At 48.4% G+C, this 21,811-nt stretch overlaps 1 protein-coding gene across 1 annotated transcript; it reads left to right on the forward strand.

Annotated features, from left to right (window-relative positions):
* The first annotated feature begins 785 nt into the window (after nucleotides 1–785).
* LOC133114719 (guanylyl cyclase C-like) lies at nucleotides 786–21,588 on the forward strand. The gene is made up of 26 exons (XM_061224303.1): nucleotides 786–987; nucleotides 1,282–1,394; nucleotides 1,732–1,799; nucleotides 2,857–3,075; nucleotides 4,023–4,141; nucleotides 4,452–4,548; nucleotides 4,723–4,828; nucleotides 5,052–5,184; nucleotides 5,533–5,618; nucleotides 6,075–6,277; nucleotides 6,888–6,990; nucleotides 7,652–7,720; nucleotides 7,833–7,904; nucleotides 9,313–9,417; nucleotides 9,912–9,998; nucleotides 10,722–10,854; nucleotides 11,663–11,800; nucleotides 13,031–13,119; nucleotides 13,526–13,617; nucleotides 14,717–14,875; nucleotides 15,626–15,818; nucleotides 18,333–18,507; nucleotides 18,991–19,089; nucleotides 19,360–19,454; nucleotides 19,547–19,623; nucleotides 21,298–21,588. Exons 1-26 carry the CDS (start codon nucleotides 786–788, stop codon nucleotides 21,491–21,493), a joined length of 3,228 nt encoding a protein of 1,075 aa, XP_061080287.1. The 3' UTR covers nucleotides 21,494–21,588.
* Nucleotides 21,589–21,811: the final 223 nt, after the last annotated feature.

Raw genomic sequence — 21,811 nt, forward strand, 5'->3', positions numbered from 1 at the left:
GGGCATTAGTTATCTCATACGCACCGTGGTAATGTATGTATATAACACAGCAATGATACAATGTGTTAGGCATTCACACCTGTATGTGAATGACCACACAGCTCGTTCTTGGTTGTTCATTAACATGTGAAGGGGGAAGATCTGGCAGCAAACTGCTCAACATCATAACCGATCTGTGAAAGCACTACGCTGCTTGTGACAACAGTTAAACGTTTTATCACAATTTAAAGGAGTTGCATGTTATTTGTCTACTTTAATAATTTATTTTGTGATTTTTATTTGAGTAAATTGGATCTCGAATTCGCTCTCTGGATATATAGGCCTATTGGAGTGGGACTGCTCAGGCTTTTGAAGAAAGGACATATCCTGTCAGTGATTATAAATCCGTGGATACTTCATAGAAATACCAAGAATAACGAGGCTACAATAGATAATTCAACAATTTTATTTTAGAAAACATACAACCTGGGAGGACTTGCGTCCAGGTCAAAAATATTTACTTCTGCGATCCTCTTTGTGAGTTATTGTGGTTTAGTGGCTCTGTGCTTAAACGACAGAATTTTCCCTACGTAAAGTAGGGGAAGAACATTTTAAGATAGTTGATACATCCCTTGAATGCCGATGTAGCCTGGCTGCATTTAATCAGTGTTTCCTCAGCTGAGTTATTTAAATTTTGACAGTGAAAAGAGGATAAAGCGCGAGTCTTTATTGCTGTACGCCTGTAGTTTGCGACTTTGCAGTGACTTTTCCGCTTAATGTAAGCTGGAAGATCTCGTTCAATCAAAATGCTGTACGTCCGTTTTTTGTGGGTCGGTTCCATGCTTGTGATCACGACCCAAAGCTTGCTGGTGAAACAATGCTTGAAATCCTCGTCCGTTTTGAACGTGGTCCTGCTGGAAGACGACGTTTCGCTGTGGAGTCTGAAATTTGTGAGGGCGGCGGTGGAAGGCGCAATCAAGAGTGAGAACAAACTCATCGCTCAAGCAGGTAGGTTGCAACCTTTCCAGCATATATTCGGCTATGTGAATAGCTACCATATTAGCATATAGAACGACACATTTTATCACATTTCTTTGGGGTGACTATCTTGAAATGAGAACAAAAACAAGGAAGCCGACAATAGTATCGCATTTAGCCAAGATTGTTTGCGATTTCACTCGTTTGTAGGCCACAAATGTTGTTTTTTAAACGGTGGTGTTATTATAATTAATATAGGTTAAATAAACTATTTTAACGAAGTCCTTGTATAAACCTGTACTATCTCTATCTATGTCCGCAAAGGTCTGAATTTCAAGATAACGGCTAACTATCGCGGCTTCAACACCTCGCTGTACCGCCGCCGAGGCTGTGGCAGCAGCACGTGCGAGGGTGTGGAGATCCTGAAAAAACTTCACGTGAGTATGGAAAGACCATGTCGCAACAACAACAACAACAACAACAACAACAACAACAACAACAACAACAACACGTTATCAAGAGCCGTTTCCTGAGCAGGACCTTATTGTGTGGGTTTTTTAATCTGTGTCATCATGAAAATAGTTTCCTTCATTCTGTCTGCCTCGACCACCAGCGACCAGCACCCACCTGGGTGACGCAACGGCTGCCATTTTGCGCCAGAATGGTCACCAGCTGCTGTATGTGCTGTATAGGCAGCGTACAAATAATGTAATCTTCGTAAGTAACTCTGGATAAAATCTGCTGCTAAATAGTTAAAATATGAACGTGTTTCAGATTGAAAATGAGGTAGGATGTGCCATGCTGGGCCCGTCCTGCACATATGCCACCTTCCATCTGGTCGAGTGAGTATGGTTATGCGTTTAATTCTCCTTTGTCACTCCCTCTCACTCTTTCTTTTTCCTGTATCTCAGGTATTCTCTTTTATTCTTGACCTGCTTGTCTCCTTCCCTTAATTTCCCAACAGTGTTCTAGTCTGCTCGTGCTTCACCATCATATTGTGTGTGTATTTTACTGTCTCATTTATTTTGGATTTGTAAAAATGTATATATGAATGTATATTATGTATCGGGAAACATGGTGTAGAACGGATTGCTTCTGTTACAGTAAGAATTGGAGCTACAACTGCAGTATGTGAACATTGGGTTAGAGCTGACATGATAGTTATATATTATAGTTATTTACTTGTAAAGTTGTCACAGTGTTGCAGGTAATGTACCTCAGAAGTGGCAATCTGTTTGAGATTATGTTAGCTGGTACTAACGTGCCTGCCCTGTGTGTGTTTGTCATTGACATCATTATATCAATAATTATTGCACTTTGTCTTGTAGTTATTACCTCTAAATTATTCACCAAGTGTTGCAAGTGGTGTACCTCAGAATTGGCACTGTGATTGAGATTATGTTCAAGGTTACTTATGTGTGTGTTGTATGTGTGTTTCTTTGTGTGTGTGTGTCTGTGTGTCGTATGTGTGCCTGTGTGTGTGTCTTTGTGTCTGTGCATGTGTGTGTCTGTCTGTGTGTATGTGTGTGTGTGTGTGTGTGTGCGCGCGTCTGTGTGTCTTTGTGTGTGTGTGTCGTGTGTGTGCCTGTGTGTGTGTCTTTGTGTCTGTGCGTGTGTCTGTGTGTGTCGTGTGTGTCTGCCTGTGTGTGTCGTGTGTGTGTGTGTGTCTGTCGTGTGTGTGTCTGTGTGTTGTGTGTGTCTGTGTGTCGTATGTGTACCTGTGTGCGTGTGTCTTTGTGTCTGTGCGTGTGTCTGTGTGTTTGTGTGTGTGTGTGTGTGTGTGTGTGTGTGTCTGTGTCGTGTGTGTGTGTGTGTGTCTGTGTGTGTCATGTGTGTGTGTGTGTGTGTGTGTCTGTCGTGTGTGTGTGTCTGTCTGTGTGTCTGTGTCTGTGTCTGAAGCCTGGAGAACGGCTTAAATTTGAGCATACCCATCATCTCAGCTGGTAGCTTTGGGCTGTCATGTGACTACAAGACCTACCTCTCTCGCCTGCTTCCCCCGGCGCGTAAGGTGTCCAACTTCTTCATCTGGTTCTGGCACTTTATGGACGACAGCCTGAAGCCGCGCTGGGAGACGGCGTACGTCTACAAGCAGCCCGAGAATTTAGAGGACTGCTTCTGGTGAGAGGAAGTGTGTGTGCTGCTGTTTGCACGCACGCCCCACACATACACATGTACACGTACACGTGCACACAGTCAGACTATTACAGTACTGTGCAGCAGTCTTAGGCACCCTAGACTTTATTATATATATCTTTATTGTATTAGTATAAAAGAACACATTTGAGATTTCCAAAAGATTTAATTTTACAGAGACGTTTTTGTATTTAATTTAAAAAAGTAAACATATTACTGTAAGCAATTGACTACTTTTTACATAAAAACTTGATCAAGGCTGTCTGAGATCGGAAGCAAGGAGCCGACCAAAGTCGGCAGAAGAACTGTGGCAAGTTCTGCAACATGCTTGGAACAACCTTCCTGCTGATTGTCTTATAGAACTGCAGGACAGCGTTGGCTACCTCAGAGAAGTTATGCAGTTTTAACGCTGAAGGGTGGTCACAAAAAATATTGATTTGATTCAGTTTTGAACTATTCTGCCAAATTACTAAAATGTAATGTAAAATGTATAGTACGTTTATTTAGGACCTATCATTGAATTATTTTTGAAAGACTCTTATCTGTACAGAATGTTAAACAGGTGCCTAAGACTTTTGCACAGTAATGTATATGTACACACACTAACACATACATGCACACACGTACACACACATGCACACAGTCAAACTTTCATACACACACACATACACACATGGTCAGACTTTCATACACAAACTCGCAAACACACACGCAAGCACACAGTCAGACCTTCATACACACATGCACACACGCATGCACACAGACAGACTTTTATGCACACACACACACACACACACACACATACAGCTGAATTCTTTGCGCAAACATTAATTAAATTGCTGAGAAATCCTCAGTCCTCAGTATGAAGCTTCTGCTGCGTGTTTTGCCTTGGCAGGTTATGACGTCACTCCCTCTTCCTGTTCATTTCTCAGGTACATCAATTCTCTTGATGCTGCGTCAGCCCACTTTAGCTCAGTAATACAGAGGACAGTCCTGCGCAAACCAGATGAACTGCACTCAGCCTTTGCGAGCGGGAACAGAACGAGTAACTGTGTGTACTCCCCCTCTCCCCCTCTCTCCATTTCACCCCTCTCCCCCTCCCCCCCCTCCATTTCACCCCTCTCCTCCTCTCCCCATTTCACCCCTCTCTCCCATTTCTCCATTTCACCCCTCCCCCCCTTCCTGCTGGCTCCTCCCCTAAAGTGTGTGTACCGCCCCCTTTCTCCATGACACATTTTTACATTTTCTCTACATATTCAATTTGACTGAGGCCCAAATATAATTATTTTCTTTTATCCTATGGCTGTCCTATTATGAGATCCATGGACGCTGAGATTGGATGTTTGACTGTGTTCATGCAGTGTTCATTATGTGTGGGAGCCCCAAGGACATTGCCAATTTGACAGAGGGACGCCTTCTGGACCCTGAAATTGTGATCCTTCTGATCGATCTTTACAAGTCAGTGCCGCACTCTCTTGCTAGTTTGTTGAAAAACCTATGCACTTTGGAGGAAAAGCGTCTGCTAAATGAATAATTTAAAATGTAACACCCAACTGAATTGTTTTGTTTCACTAAATCAGTAGGTTGTATCAGAACAACCTCCAATGCTACTGATCATTTTCTCTTTGTCAGCCCTGAGTACCACAGTGCAGCGGGAACTCCGGCTATGAAAAACGTGCTGGTCATAACCTCCCCTAACATAAGGAACTACACCGAGGACTGGGTGAACAACGACACGGTCAGTGGCGCCTGGGTCCTGTTCCCCTGGCTACGTCTACTCTCACCTGCTTCTTTCCCTTCCTGTTCCCATCATTCCCTGCTTCCTTCTTGGAACTGAACTTCCCCCCCTTCCGTTTGGAGTTGCTGACACAACTCTGATTCCATTTAAGCCACGCAGTGCTACAGGAGATCCTGTGTCTCTGTCTATATCTCGGCCTGTCTCTCTCTCGCCCTCTGTCCAGGTACGGGAGATTAATGACTATGTTGCGGGCTACCATGACGGGGTGAAGCTGTTCGGTCTCGTGCTCAGGAACAAGATGGTCTATGGTGCAGACGTTGAGGAAGAGAACCCCTTCAAGAGCATCAACTTCACTGGTACCCTGTCTGTGTCTGCATCTGCATCTGCGTCTGCGTCTGCGTCTGCGTCTGCGTCTGTGTCTGTGTCTGTGTCTGCATCTGTCTCTGTCTGTCTCTGTCTGTGTCTCTGTCTGTGTCTCTGTGTCTGTCTCTGTCTCGGTCTGTCTGTCTGTCTCTATCTGTCTCTGTCTGTGTATGTCTCTGTCTGTCTCTGTCTCTGTCTCTGTCTCTCTGTCTGTGTCTGTCTGTGTTTGCATCTGTCTGTGTCAGCGTAGCAATCGTTCGAGTAGCAGAGAGCACAGCTCCATTTGAGTCGCGGTGGGGATAAGAGTGTGTAAGGCGATTTGTACTTGTGCCTTTACGCAGGTATGGGTGGGCGCTATGTGCTAGACGAATATGGAGACCGGGATATGAATTTTTCGGTGATGTACCTGTCGACCACTGACAACAAGGTGAGTTGTCTCCCCCCGCACTGTCTCCTGTTAAGCACAATCTTCTTATGTTTATATTCCTCTGATTTTCACCAGGTGTGATACTGAGTATAAATGTGGTCACGTACTGCGCCTCATACCAGACTGTTTTCAATGTTTGAGCGGTAGCCTAAGTTACATTCGAAAATAAGTATGAAGTAGAAAACTCGCATGCCACTCATAATCAATACAAGGGAAGTCCATTGAAAAAGGTTTGAAAGAAGCCGAGCTTGTGAAAATCTGGACTTTTAATGATGCACTGTGGTGCAGAAAAGGTGCTCCAGGGTTGTAGCAGTGTTTCCTCAGTGAACATGGGCGATTGAAATAAACAGGGTGCAATCCGCAACCAAATTTGGAGAAAGAGGGGGGTAAAATCTGTCTGCTGTTCCCTGTGAACTGGGCTTCGGGCTGACTGTTGGCCGTCTCTTCACCCACCAGTATAAAGTCCTGTTTGAGTTTGACACATCTACCAACAACACGGTGGTCATTGACACAAAGCCCACCTGGAACTGGAAGACCCCTCGCCTGCCGGACGACAGGCCCACCCTGCCCCGCCCGCTGCTGACGACTCAGGACATCGTGGTCATCGTCCTGGGCATCAGTGTGGTGGTGGTCACCGGCATCGCCCTCATCTTCTACAGGTCAGAGAAGCCGAGGTCTCGCCCATCCACGTGAACACCCATATTTTCTCTCAAAAAGCCATTGGAGTCTGTTCATGTTTGACAGCAAATTAAAAATATTTCCGCTTACATATCCATGTTCGATCCATGCTACGTATCATTTCTTATTTTGCCATTATTTTTTCCGAGGTCCGACCCATCCCCCCCCCCCCCCCCCCGAGCACACAGACAAAGATGAAGATGTTTTTATTTGGAAAGAAATGCAGTAACGTAAAATCTTTGCACCCTGCTTTGGCAACTGCCCAAAGTGTTTTTCATTGGTTCAACCGCCTAGGCACATAATTACCCTAATGTGACCACGGACACGACTGAGCATGTGCAGTGAGAGAAACTATTACACTTCCTTTCTCACCACATCAGCGATCGCTCTGTCTTATGTAGTCCAAGTCCAAACATAAGACTAAAATGCTTATGTTTCGATTGACTTATTTTTTTGGTTTTGCAGTGCATTGCCTCGTCTTACTTGCGTAGGCTTGGAACCAGTAATCTGTGAGCCTGGTCACTAACGTTTATTTCGATTGGTTGGCGCACTGTGCCTGTCTGAGCAACCCGCTGTGCTATTGGCCAACAGGCGAAATGTTAAGGACCGACAGGCTCAAAAGCAGTGGTCGCACATCCCCCCGGAACGGATCACCCGCCTGGACAACAAGAACCTGAGCCTGGTGTCCCTCAAGGTGAGGCGCTTATCTGTGTCCTGTCCGACTGTCCGACGCAACAGAACGATATCTTCCTCATATCCTCCATTAACCTACTTACCGCCAAACCGACGTCAGAGCCGTTCCGCTGTAAACACGGTATTGCGACAGCTTTTCATAACTCACAGCTCCTCTGTAGTTTGGACCCGAGTGCAGCCTTCCTCAGTGATGAGTGGTAAATGGTAAATGGTCGGCATTTTTTACATAACATTAAATTAATGGCATTTACTTATCCAGAGCGAGGTACAACAAAGTGCAAAGTGCATACCCATAACCAGCAACAAAGATAAGGACTAGAGCCTATTTGATTATCAGGGTTATTATTTTTTTATTTTTTTATTTTTTTAATCATAATACCGCAACACGCAAATGTATGAACAAACCGCTTACCTAGCCAAACACTGCTTACCTAGCCAAACTAAACATCCTAATACACAAGTAAATATTACAGAAAGTCAACAATGAAGGTTTACATTGGTTTATATAGCGCCTTTTTTGCTTCCATCACCACCATAATCTCTGTCTTTGTCTCTCTCTTTGTCTCTCTCTCTCTCTCTTTGTCTCTCTCTCTGTCTCTCTCTCTCACTCTCTCTCTCTCTCTCTTTCTCTCTCTCTCTCTGTCTCTCTGCCCATTGGTCAGATTGAAGAGGACCGCAGGAAGGACAGCAGTCACAATCACACAATTCGACGGGGACGCTATGATCAGAAGGTGCCACACTCTCTCATCGCCCTTACCCACCCCCCCGTGTGGGTCAGTCCCAGAGGGGTTTGGCTCGCGCTTTAGGGAGGGGACGGCGCTGTGACCATGTCTGTCCTTTCAGCCCATCATTCTGAAGGAGCTGCAGAACACAGAGGGGTACTTCAGTGAGATGCAGAGGATCGAGCTCAACTCGGTAACAACCCGCATCCTGTCACTCACACACCTGTCCCCCAATTCTCACATCCTGTCACTAACAAACCTGTCCCCCAATTCTCACATCCTGTCACTAACACACCTGTCCCCCAATTCTCACATCCTGTCACTAACACACCTGTCCCCCAATTCTCACATCCTGTCACTCACACACCTGTTCCCCAATTCTCACATCCTGTCACTCACACACCTGTCCCCCAATTCTCACATCCTGTCACTCACACACCTGTTCCCCAATTCTCACATCCTGTCACTAACACACCTGTCCCCCAATTCTCACATCCTGTCACTCACACACCTGTCCCCCAATTCTCACATCCTGTCACTCACACACCTGTCCCCCAATTCTCACATCCTGTCACTAACACACCTGTTCCCAGGACTCACTGTGCCTGTGGGACCCACATGCTGTGACTAACACACCTGTGTGTTCACTCAGTCCACCTGGATTTATGAGCCCCTCTATCTGAAACTGTCTCTATCTCCCTGTCAATCAGAGATAAGAATGCAGTCTGTGAAATGCACACGGTGACACTGCGAGTGTTTTATGGAGAGGGAGAGAGTTAGGAGGGACGGCTGTTTCCCATTTCAGAAGCTATAACCACGAGTAGACAACCAACACCCACTGAGAGATATGATAACCGAAATGCTCTAAACATTCGCTGACCTGGATTATGAAATCCACCGTATTTTCCCATGATCTTGCCTGTGTCTGCATCTCATTCTCTGTAACTCTTAAATGTATACTTTTGTTTCAAGTGCTGGTCTCTCCTCTGTGTGTGACTGCTGGTCTCTCTCCTCTGTGTGTCACTGCTGGGCTCTCCTCCATGTCTGACTGCTGGTCTCTCCTCTGCCTGATTGCTGGTCTCTCCTCTGTGTGTGACTGCTGGTCTCTCTCCTCTGTGTGTCACTGCTGGGCTCTCCTCCATGTCTGACTGCTGGTCTCTCCTCTGCCTGATTGCTGGTCTCTCCTCTGTGTGTGACTGCTGGTCTCTACTCTATGTCTGACTGCTGGTCTCTATCCTCTGTGTGTAACTGCTGGTCTCTCCTCTGCATCTGAATGCTGGTCTCTCCTCCGTGTCTGATTGCTGGTCTCTCCTCTGTGCCTGACTGCTGGTTTCTACTCTGTGCCTAACTGTTTGTTTCTCTTCTGTGTAACTGCTGGTCTCTCCTCTGCATCTGAATGCTGGTCTCTCCTCCGTGTCTGACTGCTGGTCTCTCCTCTGTGCCTGACTGCTGGTTTCTACTCTGTGGCTAACTGTTTGTCTCTCCTCTGTGTGTGAATGCTGGTCTCTCCTCCGTGTCTGACTGCTGGTCTCTCCTGTGTGTGTGAATGCTGGTCTCACCTCCTTGTCTGACTGCTGGTTTCTCCTGTCTTTCACACTCAGCTCCTGCGCATCGATTACTACAACCTGACCAAGTTCTACGGCACGGTCAGGTTTGAGGAGGGCGTGTTTGGAGTGTTTGAGTTCTGCGAGAGAGGATCGCTGCGGGTGAGGATCTCCGAGCTGCCACTCGCTTTCGCAAATATTTATTGTCAGATGATAAATGTATAAAAAATATTGGCTTCTGGACTTTGGTCCCAACAAGCACATAACCACACACACATTCACGTACACACATGCACACACATACACACAGACACACAGACGCACACATACACACATACCACATAAGCACATGCAGACACATGTGCACACATGCATGCATGCATGCGTACACAGACACACACGAGCACACACACGCACACACACCACATAAGCACACACAGAAACGCACACACACACAGACACATACACACATGCACACGCACGCATGCATACACACAGACACATGTGCACACACACACAGACACACATGCACACACACACACACACACACACACCACATAAGCACACAGACACATTCACCCACATGCACACAGACACACACATGCACACACATGCACAAAGAGAATCACAGAGCTTGTTTCCTCTTTTCTTTGCAGTACGTGCTGAATGACAAGATCTCTTATCCAGAGGAGACATTTATGGACCTGGAGTTTAAAATCTCTGTCATGCATGACATTGTGAAGGTACTAACTGTACTGACTGTGAGAGATAAAGAGAGAGAGAAACAGGAAAGAGAGAAAGAGGAATAGTGTGAGTGAAAGGGGTTTAGATGATGAAAGTCTCTCAATGACAGTTGAATGGTAAAGGTCTGTAGAGGCATGGTAATACTCCCTATAAGGCAGGGTAACGTCATAAAACCTGAAGGACAAATGAGCGTGGTGTTTATTCTGCCATCAGGACACTGAGGTGATTCCTTTCATCTCTCACCTCACAGCCTTTTTTCGGTGATGTAGCGCAGTATATGTGGGGCGGCCTGTAGCGTAGCCATTAAGGTAAATGACTGGGACAAGCAAGGTCAGTGGGTTCTAATCCCCGGTGTTGCCACAATAAGATCCTTAAAACCCTGCATTGCTCCAGGGGAGGATTGTCTCCTGTTTAGTCTAATCAACTGTACGTCGCTCTGGATAAGAGCGTCTGCCAAATGCTTTGTAATGTAATGTAAACTACTGGTGACTTAGAAAACCCTACTCCTCAAAGGGCTGAACCAGACACCAGTAGGGGGCGCTGTGGGTATATAGCAGGCCGTAATGGCAGGACAGTTGAAGAGATTCACGGAGACGGACAGACGGACAGACAGACAGACGGGCCTCACACCGGTTTCTCAGTGCTCCAGTATCGCAGCTGTATAGACTTGTTAAAAGTTGTGTAATTGAAAAAGAAAATTGTGTGATGTGCGCCCCCTGCAGGGCATGTCCTACCTCCACATGAGCAACATCGCGGTCCACGGTCGCCTGAAGTCCACAAACTGCGTGGTGGACAGCCGCATGGTGGTGAAGATGACCGATTTCGGCTGCAACGGCATCCTCAATCCAAGCAGAGGTGCGAGTCTTTCCCCTGCTCCGCTCTCTACCCTGCTGAAAAAAAACACTCAAGCTAGGTTTTGAACGGCCGGTAGATGGTTGACCAGTTCACACCAGCTAGCGGCTCGACATGGTCTGGCTGGTTGACCAGTTCAGACCAGCTCCCAGCTCGACATGGTTTAGCTGGTTGACCAGTTCAGACCAGTTCCCAGCTCGACATGGTTTAGCTGGTTGACCAGTTCAGACCAGCTCCCAGCTCGACATGGTTTAGCTGGTTGACCAGTTCAGACCAGCTCCCAGCTCAACATGGTTTAGCTGGTTGACCAGTTCAGACCAGCTCCCAGCTCAACATGGTCTAGCTGGTTGACCAGTGCAGACCAGCTCCTAGCTCAACATGGTCTAGCTGGTTGACCAGTTCAGACCAGCTCCCAGCTCGACATGGTCTAGCTGGTTGACCAGTTCAGACCAGCTCCCAGCTCAACATGGTCTAGCTGGTTGACCAGTTCAGACCAGCTCCCAGCTCAACATGGTCTAGCTGGTTGACCAGTTCAGGCCAGCTCCCAGCTCGACATGGTTTGACCAGCTTCAAGCTACGTCTTGAGCTGCAAGCTACTAGCAGACCAGCAAGACCACCTTCATAACCAGCTTGGCCATGCTGGTTGACCGGCTCATACCCAGCTAGACCCGCTTGTGACCAGCTTGACCAGCTCCGTTTTCAAGCAGGTCAAGCTGGCACAGCCGGACTTTACAGCGGGATACCTCTCTGCGCTTCCTCTGCCTTTATCTCTCCATTCCTCTCTTCCCTCTGCTCCCCCTCTCTCCCTCAGACCTGTGGACGGCCCCAGAGCACCTGCGTTCCCCGGGGATCTCGCAGAAGGGAGACGTGTACAGCTTCGGCATCATCAGCCACGAGATCCTGCTGCGGAAGTGCACCTTCTACACCCCCGCCTGTTCCTGCCGCAAGGGTGAGCGCGTTAGTACACCTGCAGCCCGAATTCTACACCCCCGCCTGTTCCTGCCGCAAGGGTAAACGCGTTAGTACACCCGCAGCCCGAATTCTACACCCCGCGTGTTCTGACCGACCATTCATACATCCAGGTTCCTCAAAAAACACTTCCTAAAAAATAGGGTGCACTGACGTTTTCTTGCTCAAAGGAAAGATCGGGAAAGATCAGCTCAGGGGTGCACAACTCTGGCCCTGGAGGGCCGATCTGCATGCAGGTTTTTCGTTCCAGCCAATCATGTTTTAGTTTTCTGACAATTCTGTCCGCTATGTTGGGTCACTCTTGTACTTGGGCAGAGTAAAATCTTCAGGACACACTTCTGGAGTCTGGAGCTAATTAAGTCATGAAGGGCAGAAGTCTCAAGAGGCACACAGTCGTGAGAAGGATCGGCCCTTGTTGTGCACCTCTGTTCCTGCTCCCAGAAGGAACAATTCATGGGTCGGAATGTCCATAAAGCTGGCGATGACCTTGATCGATTTCTGGGTCAGGAGCAAGTACGATTGGAATGAGGCCAGTGCTGTCGACAGTATGCCCACTTCCTCATTTTAAAACACTAACATGGGTGTAACAGCGCCCCCCTGCTGGCCAGCTTGTGAGCATGTGCACAGATGTTGCTCAGACCCTCTGTGAATGCTGTTTATATGGTAAATGGTAAATGGTTGGAATTTATATAGCGCCTTTATCCAAAGCGCTGGACAATTAATGCTTCTCATTCACCCATTCATACACACACTCACACACCAATGGCGATTGACTGCCATGCAAGGCGCCAACCAGCTCGTCAGGTGTCTTGCTCAGGGACACTTTGACACAGCCCAGCCGGGGGATCGAACCGGCAACCCTCCAACTGCCAGACGACTGCTGTTACTGCCTGAGCCATATCGCCCCTTATATATATCATATATCATTGCTATGGATGCTCATGGTCTGCTGTGTAGTATGTAGTATCTATTTTTTCTTCTCTGTCCCATCTCTCTCTCTCTCTCCCTCTCTCTCCATCCCTCTCCCTCTCTCCCCCTCTCTCTCCCTCTCTCCCCCCTCTCTCTCCCTCTCTATCTCACCCTCTCTCTCTCTCTCTCTCCCTCCCTCTCCCTCTCTCTCTCCCTCTCCCCCCCTCTCTCTCCCTCCCTCCCTCCCCCCCCCCCCTCTCTCTCTCTCTCTCTCTCTCTCTCTCGCTCTCTCTCTCTCCAGAGAAGGCAATCCGAGTGGAGTTCCCAGGCTCCTCTTCGTGTTTCCGGCCGGACCTCACCTTGGAGTCTGCAGGGGAGAGAGAGCAGGAGGTTTGTATCTCCATGCCCTCCATGCTCCTGCTGTTCTGTGTGCCGCTGTATGGGTGTAGTGCTGTCTGGCTCATGGCTTTCCCTGGTTCATATGAATGTGACTGTGTTACTAGGCACATGCCCCTTGTATGAGTGTCCATGTTGTGTACCTAACCACATGCCTGTGTGTGTGTGCGTGTTTGTGTGTGTGTGTGTGTGTGTGTGTGTTTGTGTTTGTCTGTGTGTGTGTGTGTTTGTGTGTGTGTGTGTGTTCGTGTACATGTGTTTGTGGGTGTACCTGCGTGTGCCTGTATTTGTTTGTGCGTTGGTGTATGTGTGTGTGTGTGCGTTGGTGTATGTGTGTGTGTGTGTGCGTTGGTGTATGTGTGTGTGTCTGTGCGTTGGTGTATGTGTGTGTGTCTGTCAGCTGTGTGCGCTGATTAGGAACTGCTGGGATGAGGACCCAGAGAAGAGGCCAGACTTCAAGAAGATAGAGAGCTGTCTGGGCAAGATCATCAGGTACAGGCCCCACTGCTGCTCGCTGTGACGTTCTGAAGCCCTGTCACTGCACTGCGTTTCCATGCCGATGAGACCTTTACATTCAAACTCACGGGTCTTTTTCAACTTTGTTTTTTTCTCAAAACCCTGTGCTAATTCAATTTCAAAGTATCATCAAACATTCCTGCTCAATTATAGTCATCCTTCACACTCAGCCAGCGATGGCAGTGTGTCTGTTGTACTGTTTGTAATTTATTTATTTATTTACTATTTAAATTTCTATAAAGCAAAATTGTCACTTTTTTCAAAATGGTATTCTGCGTAGCTATATTTCACCTTTGCGTAACTGCACTGCTGAAAAAAACAGCTCAAGCTAGGTTTTGAAACTGCTGGTAGTTCATTGATCAGTTCAGACTAGCTCGATACTCAACATGGTTTGACCAGCTCAAGCTCTGTAATTTCAAAATGATGCTGGATTTTACACCAGGGTGTACTGTAAAAGTATTCCTTGTTGTGCACTCTTTGTGGAGACACTGTACATCTGTAACTGCCTGTCTCTCTGAGCTGTGTCTCTAACTGCAGGTCTCTCTCAGCTGCACCTCTAACTGCAGGTCTCTCTGAGCTGTGTCTCTAACTGCAGGTCTCTCTGAGCTGTGTCTAATTGCAGGTCTCTCTCTGAGCTGTGTCTCTAACTGCAGGTCTCTCTCTGAGCTGCGTCTCTAACTGCAGGTCTCTCTGAGCGGTGTCTAACTGCAGGTCTCTCTCTCTGAGCTGTGTCTCTAACTGCAGGTCTCTCTGAGCTGTGTCTAACTGCCGGTCTCTCTGAGCTGTGTCTAACTGCAGGTCTCTCTGAGCTGTGTCTAACTGCAGGTCTCTCTCTGAGCTGCGTCTCTAACTGCAGGTCTCTCTGAGCGGTGTCTAATTGCAGGTCTCTCTCTCTGAGCTGTGTCTCTAACTGCAGGTCTCTCTGAGCTGTGTCTAACTGCCGGTCTCTCTGAGCTGTGTCTAACTGCCGGTCTCTCTGAGCTGTGTCTAACTGCAGGTCTCTCTCTGAGCTGTGTCTCTAACTGCAGGTCTCTCTGAGCTGTGTCTAACTGCAGGTCTCTCTCTGCCTGTCCAGCGGCCTGCACAGCCAGGGTAATGAGAGCTACATGGACAGCATGATCCGGCGGCTGCAGATGTACTCGCGGAACCTGGAGCACCTGGTGGAGGAGAGGACGGCTCTGTACAAGGCCGAGAGAGACCGCGCCGACCAGCTCAACTTCATGCTGCTGCCCGGGTCAGTCCAACACAGGCTGGCGGGGGTGCATACGTACAACCCGTTTCCACTCACAAACACACTACGCACCCCCTCCCCCCATCGCAGCCGTGGTGCACCCTCTTAAGGGGTTCAGAGTTCAGACAGGGCCGAGATGGAGGCATGTAGGTAGCGCTTTTTCACCCCAAAGCACATGAAGGGATAAACCCACTTGGTGATATGCGGCATCCATTTTGTACTAGATCACAGACTGCATATCAGCAATACACAGGTTTTGTTTATTTTATTTAACCTATATTTACCAATCTCAAGAGTCTCAAGAGAATCTCTTTTGCAAGAGAGACCTGTCCAAGAAAGCAGCTGAAATGTACACATGTACACCAAAATGTCACCTCGCTGACATTACACAGTGACCAACCTGGTGTAAAATCCAGCTATGAACAGCTTGAAATGATCAGCTACCAGCCGTTTCAAAACATAGCTTGAGCTGGGCAACTTAACTGGTCAGCTTCAGCTGTTTCTTCAGCAGGGTAACATTGTTTGTTCTAGGTATATTCCACTTAACCGGGGGAAGCCTGTAGTGTATAGTGGTTAAGGTACATGACTGGGACCTGCAAGGTTTGATCCCCGCACTGCTGTTGGGCCCTTAACCGCACATTGCTCCAAGGGGGGGATTATCTCCTGCTTAGTCGAATCAACTGTAAGCCGCTTTGAATAAAAGCATCAGGTAATGGAGGCCTCATTAACACAGTCCCCCCCCCGTCCCTGCAGGCCGGTGGTGCGGTCCCTGAAGGAGTGCGGCTGTGTGGCGCCCGAGCTGTTCGACGAGGTGACCATCTACTTCAGCGACATCGTGGGCTTCACCACCCTCTGCCAGTACAGCACGCCCATGGAGGTGGTGAACATGCTCAACGACATCTACAAGAACTTCGACAGGATCCTCGACAACCACGACGTCTACAAGGTGCAGCTCTCCGCACACGCCCCCTGTCTGTGTGTGGGGGGAAGGCAGAAATAGGGGAGGGGGGGGGGGGGGGGGTTTACCCAAAAAGAGTTTCTATGAGTGGTCACCAACCCTGTTCCTGGAGGTTTTCTCTGCTGCCCTAACAAAGCACACCTCAGTCGACAGCTTCAGATCTCATTGAGCTTACTAATTAGTAGAGTCAGGGTTATGGGTTGAAGTGAAAACCTTCAGGACGGTAGATCTCCAGGGACAGGGTTGGTGACCCCTGATTTATATCGTGCTTTTCCTCACAAAGTGCTTTATTCACACTGATGAGGAGGAACTCTCCTCAGCCAGCACCAATGTGTAGCACCCACCTGGCAGCCATTTTGTGTTAGAATGACCCCTTCATAAGAGCTATAGAACCCCTTTATAAGCAGCTTCATAAACATTTCATCCATTCTAATGTCAACACCTCGATAATTGCTAATGCGCATATGGTATGTTACGCCATTATGTTACCTGAACACATAAAGTGACACACAGTATGCCAAGTTGCAGTGCAGTGCTTATGAGGGCATGGTAGTGGTTATGAAGGAATTATATTAGCCCTTAAGAAGGATTGTGCATAGGAAGTGTGACCAAATTGGCTCTGAAAATTATGTATAGTATAGTTTTGAATGTGGCGGCACGGATGGTACAGTGGGTAGCCACTGCCACCTCACAGCAAGGAGGTCCTGGGTTCGAATCCCCATCGGCCGGGGCCTCTCTGTGTAGAGTTTGCATGTTCTCCCTGTGTCTGCGTGGGTTTCCTCCGGGTACTCCGGGTACTCCTCCCACAGTCCAAAGACATGCAGGTTAGGCTGATTAGAGGGTCTAAATTGCCCACAGGTATGAGTGTGTGAGTGAATGCTGTGTGTGCCCTGTGATGGACTGGCGACCTGTCCAGGGTGTATTCCTGCCTTTTGCCCAATGTATGCTGGGATAGGCTCCAGCAACCCTGCGACCCTGTTCAGGATAAGCGGGTTAGGATAATGAATGGATGAATGAGTTTTGAATGTGAGAATGCCCTGGACTGGGAGAGAGAGAAAGGGAGCGGAGGGAGAGGAGGGAGAGGGGGAAAGAGAGAGGGAGAGAGGAGGGAGAGGGGGATAGAGGAGGGAGAGGAGGGAACGAGAGAGAGGGGGAAAGAGAGGGATAGAGGAGGGAGAGGGGGAAAGAGAGGAGGGAACGAGAGAGAGGGGGAAAGAGAGGGATAGAGGAGGGAGAGGGGGAAAGAGGGAGAGGGAAACAGAGAGAAGGGAGAGGGGGAAAGAGAGGAGGGAATGGAGAGAGTGCCCGGGTCAGTCCAACACAGGCTGGCGGGGGTGCATACATACAACCCGTTTCCACTCATAAACACACCACACACCCCCTCCCCCCATTGCAGCCGTGGTGCACCCTCTTATGGGGTTCAGAGTTCAGACAGGGCCGAGATGGAGGCATGTAGGAGAGTGGGATAGAGGAGGGAGAGAGGGGGAAAGAGAGGAGGGAACGGAGAGAGGGGGAAAGAGTGGAAGAGAGGAGGGAGTGGAAGAAATAGAGGGAGAGAGGAAGGAGTGGGGGAAAGAGAGGAGGGATAGAGGAGGGAGAGGGGGAAAGAGGGGGAGAGAGGAGGGAGTGGAAGAAATAGAGGGAGAGAGGAAGGAGTGGGGGAAGGAGAGGAGGGATAGTGGAGGGAGAGGGGGAAAGAGGGGGAGAGAGGAAGGGTGGGGGAAAAGACTAAAAGAGGGGAAAAGAGAGGAGGGGAGGGAGAGAGAGGATGGGGAGGGCGGGAGGAAGAGAAGCAGGTGAGGGAGGTAGAGAGAGAGAAGGGGAGATTACTGTGTGATGGACAGAGTGAGGATTTTCTGTGACAGTTTGCAGTGCAGTGATACATGAGGAATTGTTGGAATGTAGAAAAATTACAAACAACAAGACAAGGAATGCTCTGGAATTAGGTCATGCACACTCTGTCTCAATTAAATCTAATCACATTAAATACAAATGTAGCCTTGTTGGTCTGACAAAGACTGCTTTGACATTTTTAGAATAATTGTGGCATCAGTGCTCGTTATTTTCAGCAGAAAAACAGGATGTGTGTCTTGCAGCAGACTGTACTGTTTTAAATACAAATGTTCTCTCGACAATGAAGATATTTTTCTGTCTCTCCTTTCCTCCTCTCTCCCTGTCTCCCCCTTTCTCCTCTTTCTCCCTCTCCTTCTCTCTTTCTTTCTCTTTTCTCTCCCCCTCCCCTCTCTCCCCCTCCTTCCCCATCCTCTCTCTCCCTCCTCTCCTCTCTTTCCCCCTCTCCCTCCTCTCTCTCTTTCTCTCCCTCCCCCTCCCCCTCCCCTCTCTCTCCTCTATTCCCCCTCTCTCCCTTTCCCCTCCTCTATTCCCCCCTCTCCCCCCTCTCCCTCCTCTCCCTCCTCTCCCCCTCTCTCCCTCCCCTCCCCCCCCCTCTCTCTCTGTCCCCTCCTCTCTTTCCCCCTCTCCCCCCACCTCCCCCTCCCCCAGGTGGAGACGATCGGTGATGCGTACATGGTAGCGTCGGGGCTGCCCAGCAGGAATGGGAACAGACATGCGGTGGACATCTCCTACATGGCGCTGGACATCCTGGCCTTCATGGGCACCTTCCAGCTGCGCCACCTACCAGAGCTGCCCATCTGGATCCGCATTGGGGTGCACTCAGGTACCCCCAAACCCTCTGTCCTGCACTCAGGTACCCCCAAACCCTCTGTCCTGCGCTCAGGTACCCCCAAACCCTTTGTCCTGCGCTCAGGTACCCCCAAACCCTTTGTCCTGCGCTCAGGTACCCCCAAACCCTTTGTCCTGCGCTCAGGTACCCCCAAACCCTCTCTCCTGCGCTCAGGTACCCCCAAACCCCCTCCGGGCTGCACTCAGGTACCCCCCCAAACCTTTGTCTTGCACTCAAGTACCCCCAGCACTCTCTCTGCATTGGGGTGCACCCCCTAAACCCCAAACTATCCCTCAGCTAAGCTATCCACCCCCCCCCCCCCCCCCCGCAACAAAAAAAAAGAGATTCATCCAATTCATCCAAACATGAAATTAAGGTATATTTCCACTTATCTATCGATCTATCGGTTTTACGGAGCTCACCCTGATAGAATGGAGCTCAACAGAATCCAGTGTAATCTCTGTGTCCTGTTTCCAGGTCCCTGTGCAGCAGGGGTGGTGGGCATTAAGATGCCCCGATACTGCCTGTTTGGAGACACAGTCAACACGGCATCACGCATGGAGTCTACAGGCCTACGTGAGAAACGGCCACACGCATACACACACACACATATACGCCCACACGTGCGTACACACACACGTACATGCACACACACGCGTACATGCACACACATACATACATACACACCCACACATGCGTACACACACACAGAAACATGCACACGTACATGTGCACCTGTGTACACACACACCGAAAATGTAACATTTGAACAACATTTAAATTTCAATCTGTTTAAAACCCCAATGGATACATGTGTTGATCTTTAACCCCCCCTCTTCCCCCCAGCACTGAGGATTCACGTCAGTCAGCCCACCATCAGCATCCTGCAGCGCACAGACTGCCAGTTTGAGTTCGAGAGTCGGGGGGAGACCTACCTGAAGGTCAGCAGTGTGAAGCTGGGCCCGGGCCGTGGGGCTGACCTCTGACCTCTGACCTCTGACGCTGAAGCTGTTTGTGTGCTTCTCTCTCTCAGGGTAGAGGCACGGAGACCACATACTGGCTGACAGGAGTCCAGGGGCAGGACTATGACCTTCCGGTTCCCCCAACTGAGTGAGTTCCGTTCCGTTCCGTTCCGTTCCGTTCCGTTCCCTCCGTCTCTGCCCGTTCCCGTCTGTTTACGTTGTGTCCGGCGGCCCTGTAAGTTCACCCTGCGAGCTCTGTGGTGAGACGGAGGGGGTCGACTACCTGTAAAGTGTCTGTAGAGTATTTCTACAGCACCTGTAGCATATTTCTGGAGTACCTGCAAGTAACTTGTAGAGTGTATCTGTAACGTATCTGTGCAGTACTGTGCTAAAGTCTTAATCACATGTAAAACGAATTCTGAGAAGGAAAAGAGGCTTTCAAAAGTAATGAAAAGAACAGTTTTAAATGTCGATTTGTTTTTAAACTGGTTTTCTCTTAGGCGCACTATACGTTCCGTTTATAAGCTGGTTGGTTGTACCAAACATATTGCAGAACTTGCCACAGTTCTCTTGGAGACTTTGGCTGCCTCGCTTGTTTTCCTGGCTATCCAGATAACTTCATCAATGCTGTGAAAACTGAAAACTGTTCCATGAATGAATATGTTACTTCATTCAACAAAATGTAAAAATTTCACTGTAACGTAAAAAATTTTGGGAATGAAAGAATCCTCAGAAATCTCAGATGTGTTATTTTGTACTGACACGCAGTGTAATGCAGAAAGCAAAAGAATAGATATAAAAATATATAAGACCTTGCACAGTACTGTACCTATAGAGTACCAGCATGAGCAACTTTCGCCCACAGGTCATAGGCCTTGGCTCAGTCATTCAGCAGAGTTATTTGTGTACCTGGAACCTTGTATAACGTACCTGTTTGGGCACCTCTGTTCGGAATGTAAGTTAGTGTTAGTGCTGAAGTGTAATATATATGTTTTTTGTGACATTGTGGTCTGTTAGTGTTGAATTGTCATATGAATGTAAGCTTTGTGAAGTTGTAGTCTGTTAGTGAGAAATGTAATATCAATGCTAGCTTTGTGATGTGGTGGTCTGTTAGTGTTGAAGTGTAATATCAGTGTTACCAGCACATACATGTAGACCTCACGCAAACCAGTCACGGGGCGGCCTGTAGCGTAGTGGTTAAGGTAAATGACTGGGACACGCAAGGTCGGTGGTTCTAATCCCGGTGTAGCCACAATAAGATCTGTACAGCCGTTAAGCCCTTGAGCAAGGCCCTTAACCCCGCATTGCTCTAGGGGAGGATTGTCTCCTGCTTAGTCTAATCAACTGTACGTCGCTCTGGATAAGAGCGTCTGCCAAATGCCATTAATGTAATGTAATGTTGGTGTTGAAGTGTAATATGAATGTAAGCTTTGTGACGTGGTGGTCTGTTAGTTTTGAAGTGTAATATGAATGTAAGCTTTGTGACGTGGTGGTCTGTTAGTGTTGAAGTGTAATATCAATGCTAGCTTTGTGACCTGGTGGTCTGTCAGTGTTGAAGTGTAATATCAATGTTAGCTTTGTAACCTGGTGGTCTGTCAGTGTTGAAGTGTAATATCAATGTTAGCTTTGTGACGCGGTGCTCTGTCAGTGTTGAAGTGTAATATCAATGTTAGCTTTGTGACGTGGTGCTCTGTTAGTGTTGAAGTGTAATATCAATGTTAGCTTTGTGACGTGGTGCTCTGTTAGTGTTGAAGTGTAATATCAATGTAAGCTTTGTGACGTGGTGCTCTGTTAGTGTTGAAGTTGACTGTGGACTCTGCAGGGAGAGCTTCCAGCGGCAGCAGAAGGAGCTTCCCCGCATGATCGAGTCCTGCCTGGAGAACCGCTCGCTGGGAAGCAGGAAGGAGCAGCGGAAGACCCTCTCCACACGGCAGAGGAGGAGGGAGAAGGAGGAAGGTCAAGCTGACCAGCAGCCCGAGTACCTTCACCTGGTGGACAACCTCATCACAGACATGTAGACCCTCACACAAACCAGCACATACATGTAGACCCTCGCGCAAACCAGCACACACATGTAGACCCTCACGCAAACCAGCACATACACGTAGACCCTCACGCAAACCAGCACAAACATGTAGACCCTCACACAACCCAGCACATACACGTAGACCCTCACGCAAACCAGAACACACATGTAGACTCTCACACAAACCAGCACACACATGTAGACCCTCACACAAACCAGCACAAACATGTAGACCCTCACACAAACCAGCACACACATGTAGACCCTCACGCAAACCAGCACATACATGTAGACCCTCACACAAACCAGC

The sequence above is a fragment of the Conger conger genome, chromosome 16 (assembly GCF_963514075.1).
Source record: "Conger conger chromosome 16, fConCon1.1, whole genome shotgun sequence".
In the NCBI taxonomy this organism is placed as follows: Eukaryota; Metazoa; Chordata; class Actinopteri; order Anguilliformes; family Congridae; genus Conger; species Conger conger.

Excerpts from the sequence above, each read along its gene's own strand:
- LOC133114719 (XM_061224303.1), top strand. The coding sequence starts at position 786 with ATGCTGTACGTCCGTTTTTTGTGGGTCGGTTCCATGCTTGTGATCACG. Across the intron at positions 3,076-4,022 it reads AATTTAGAGGACTGCTTCTG|GTACATCAATTCTCTTGATG; the intron begins GTGAGAGGAAGT and ends TTCATTTCTCAG. Across the intron at positions 19,624-21,297 it reads CTTCCGGTTCCCCCAACTGA|GGAGAGCTTCCAGCGGCAGC; the intron begins GTGAGTTCCGTT and ends TGGACTCTGCAG.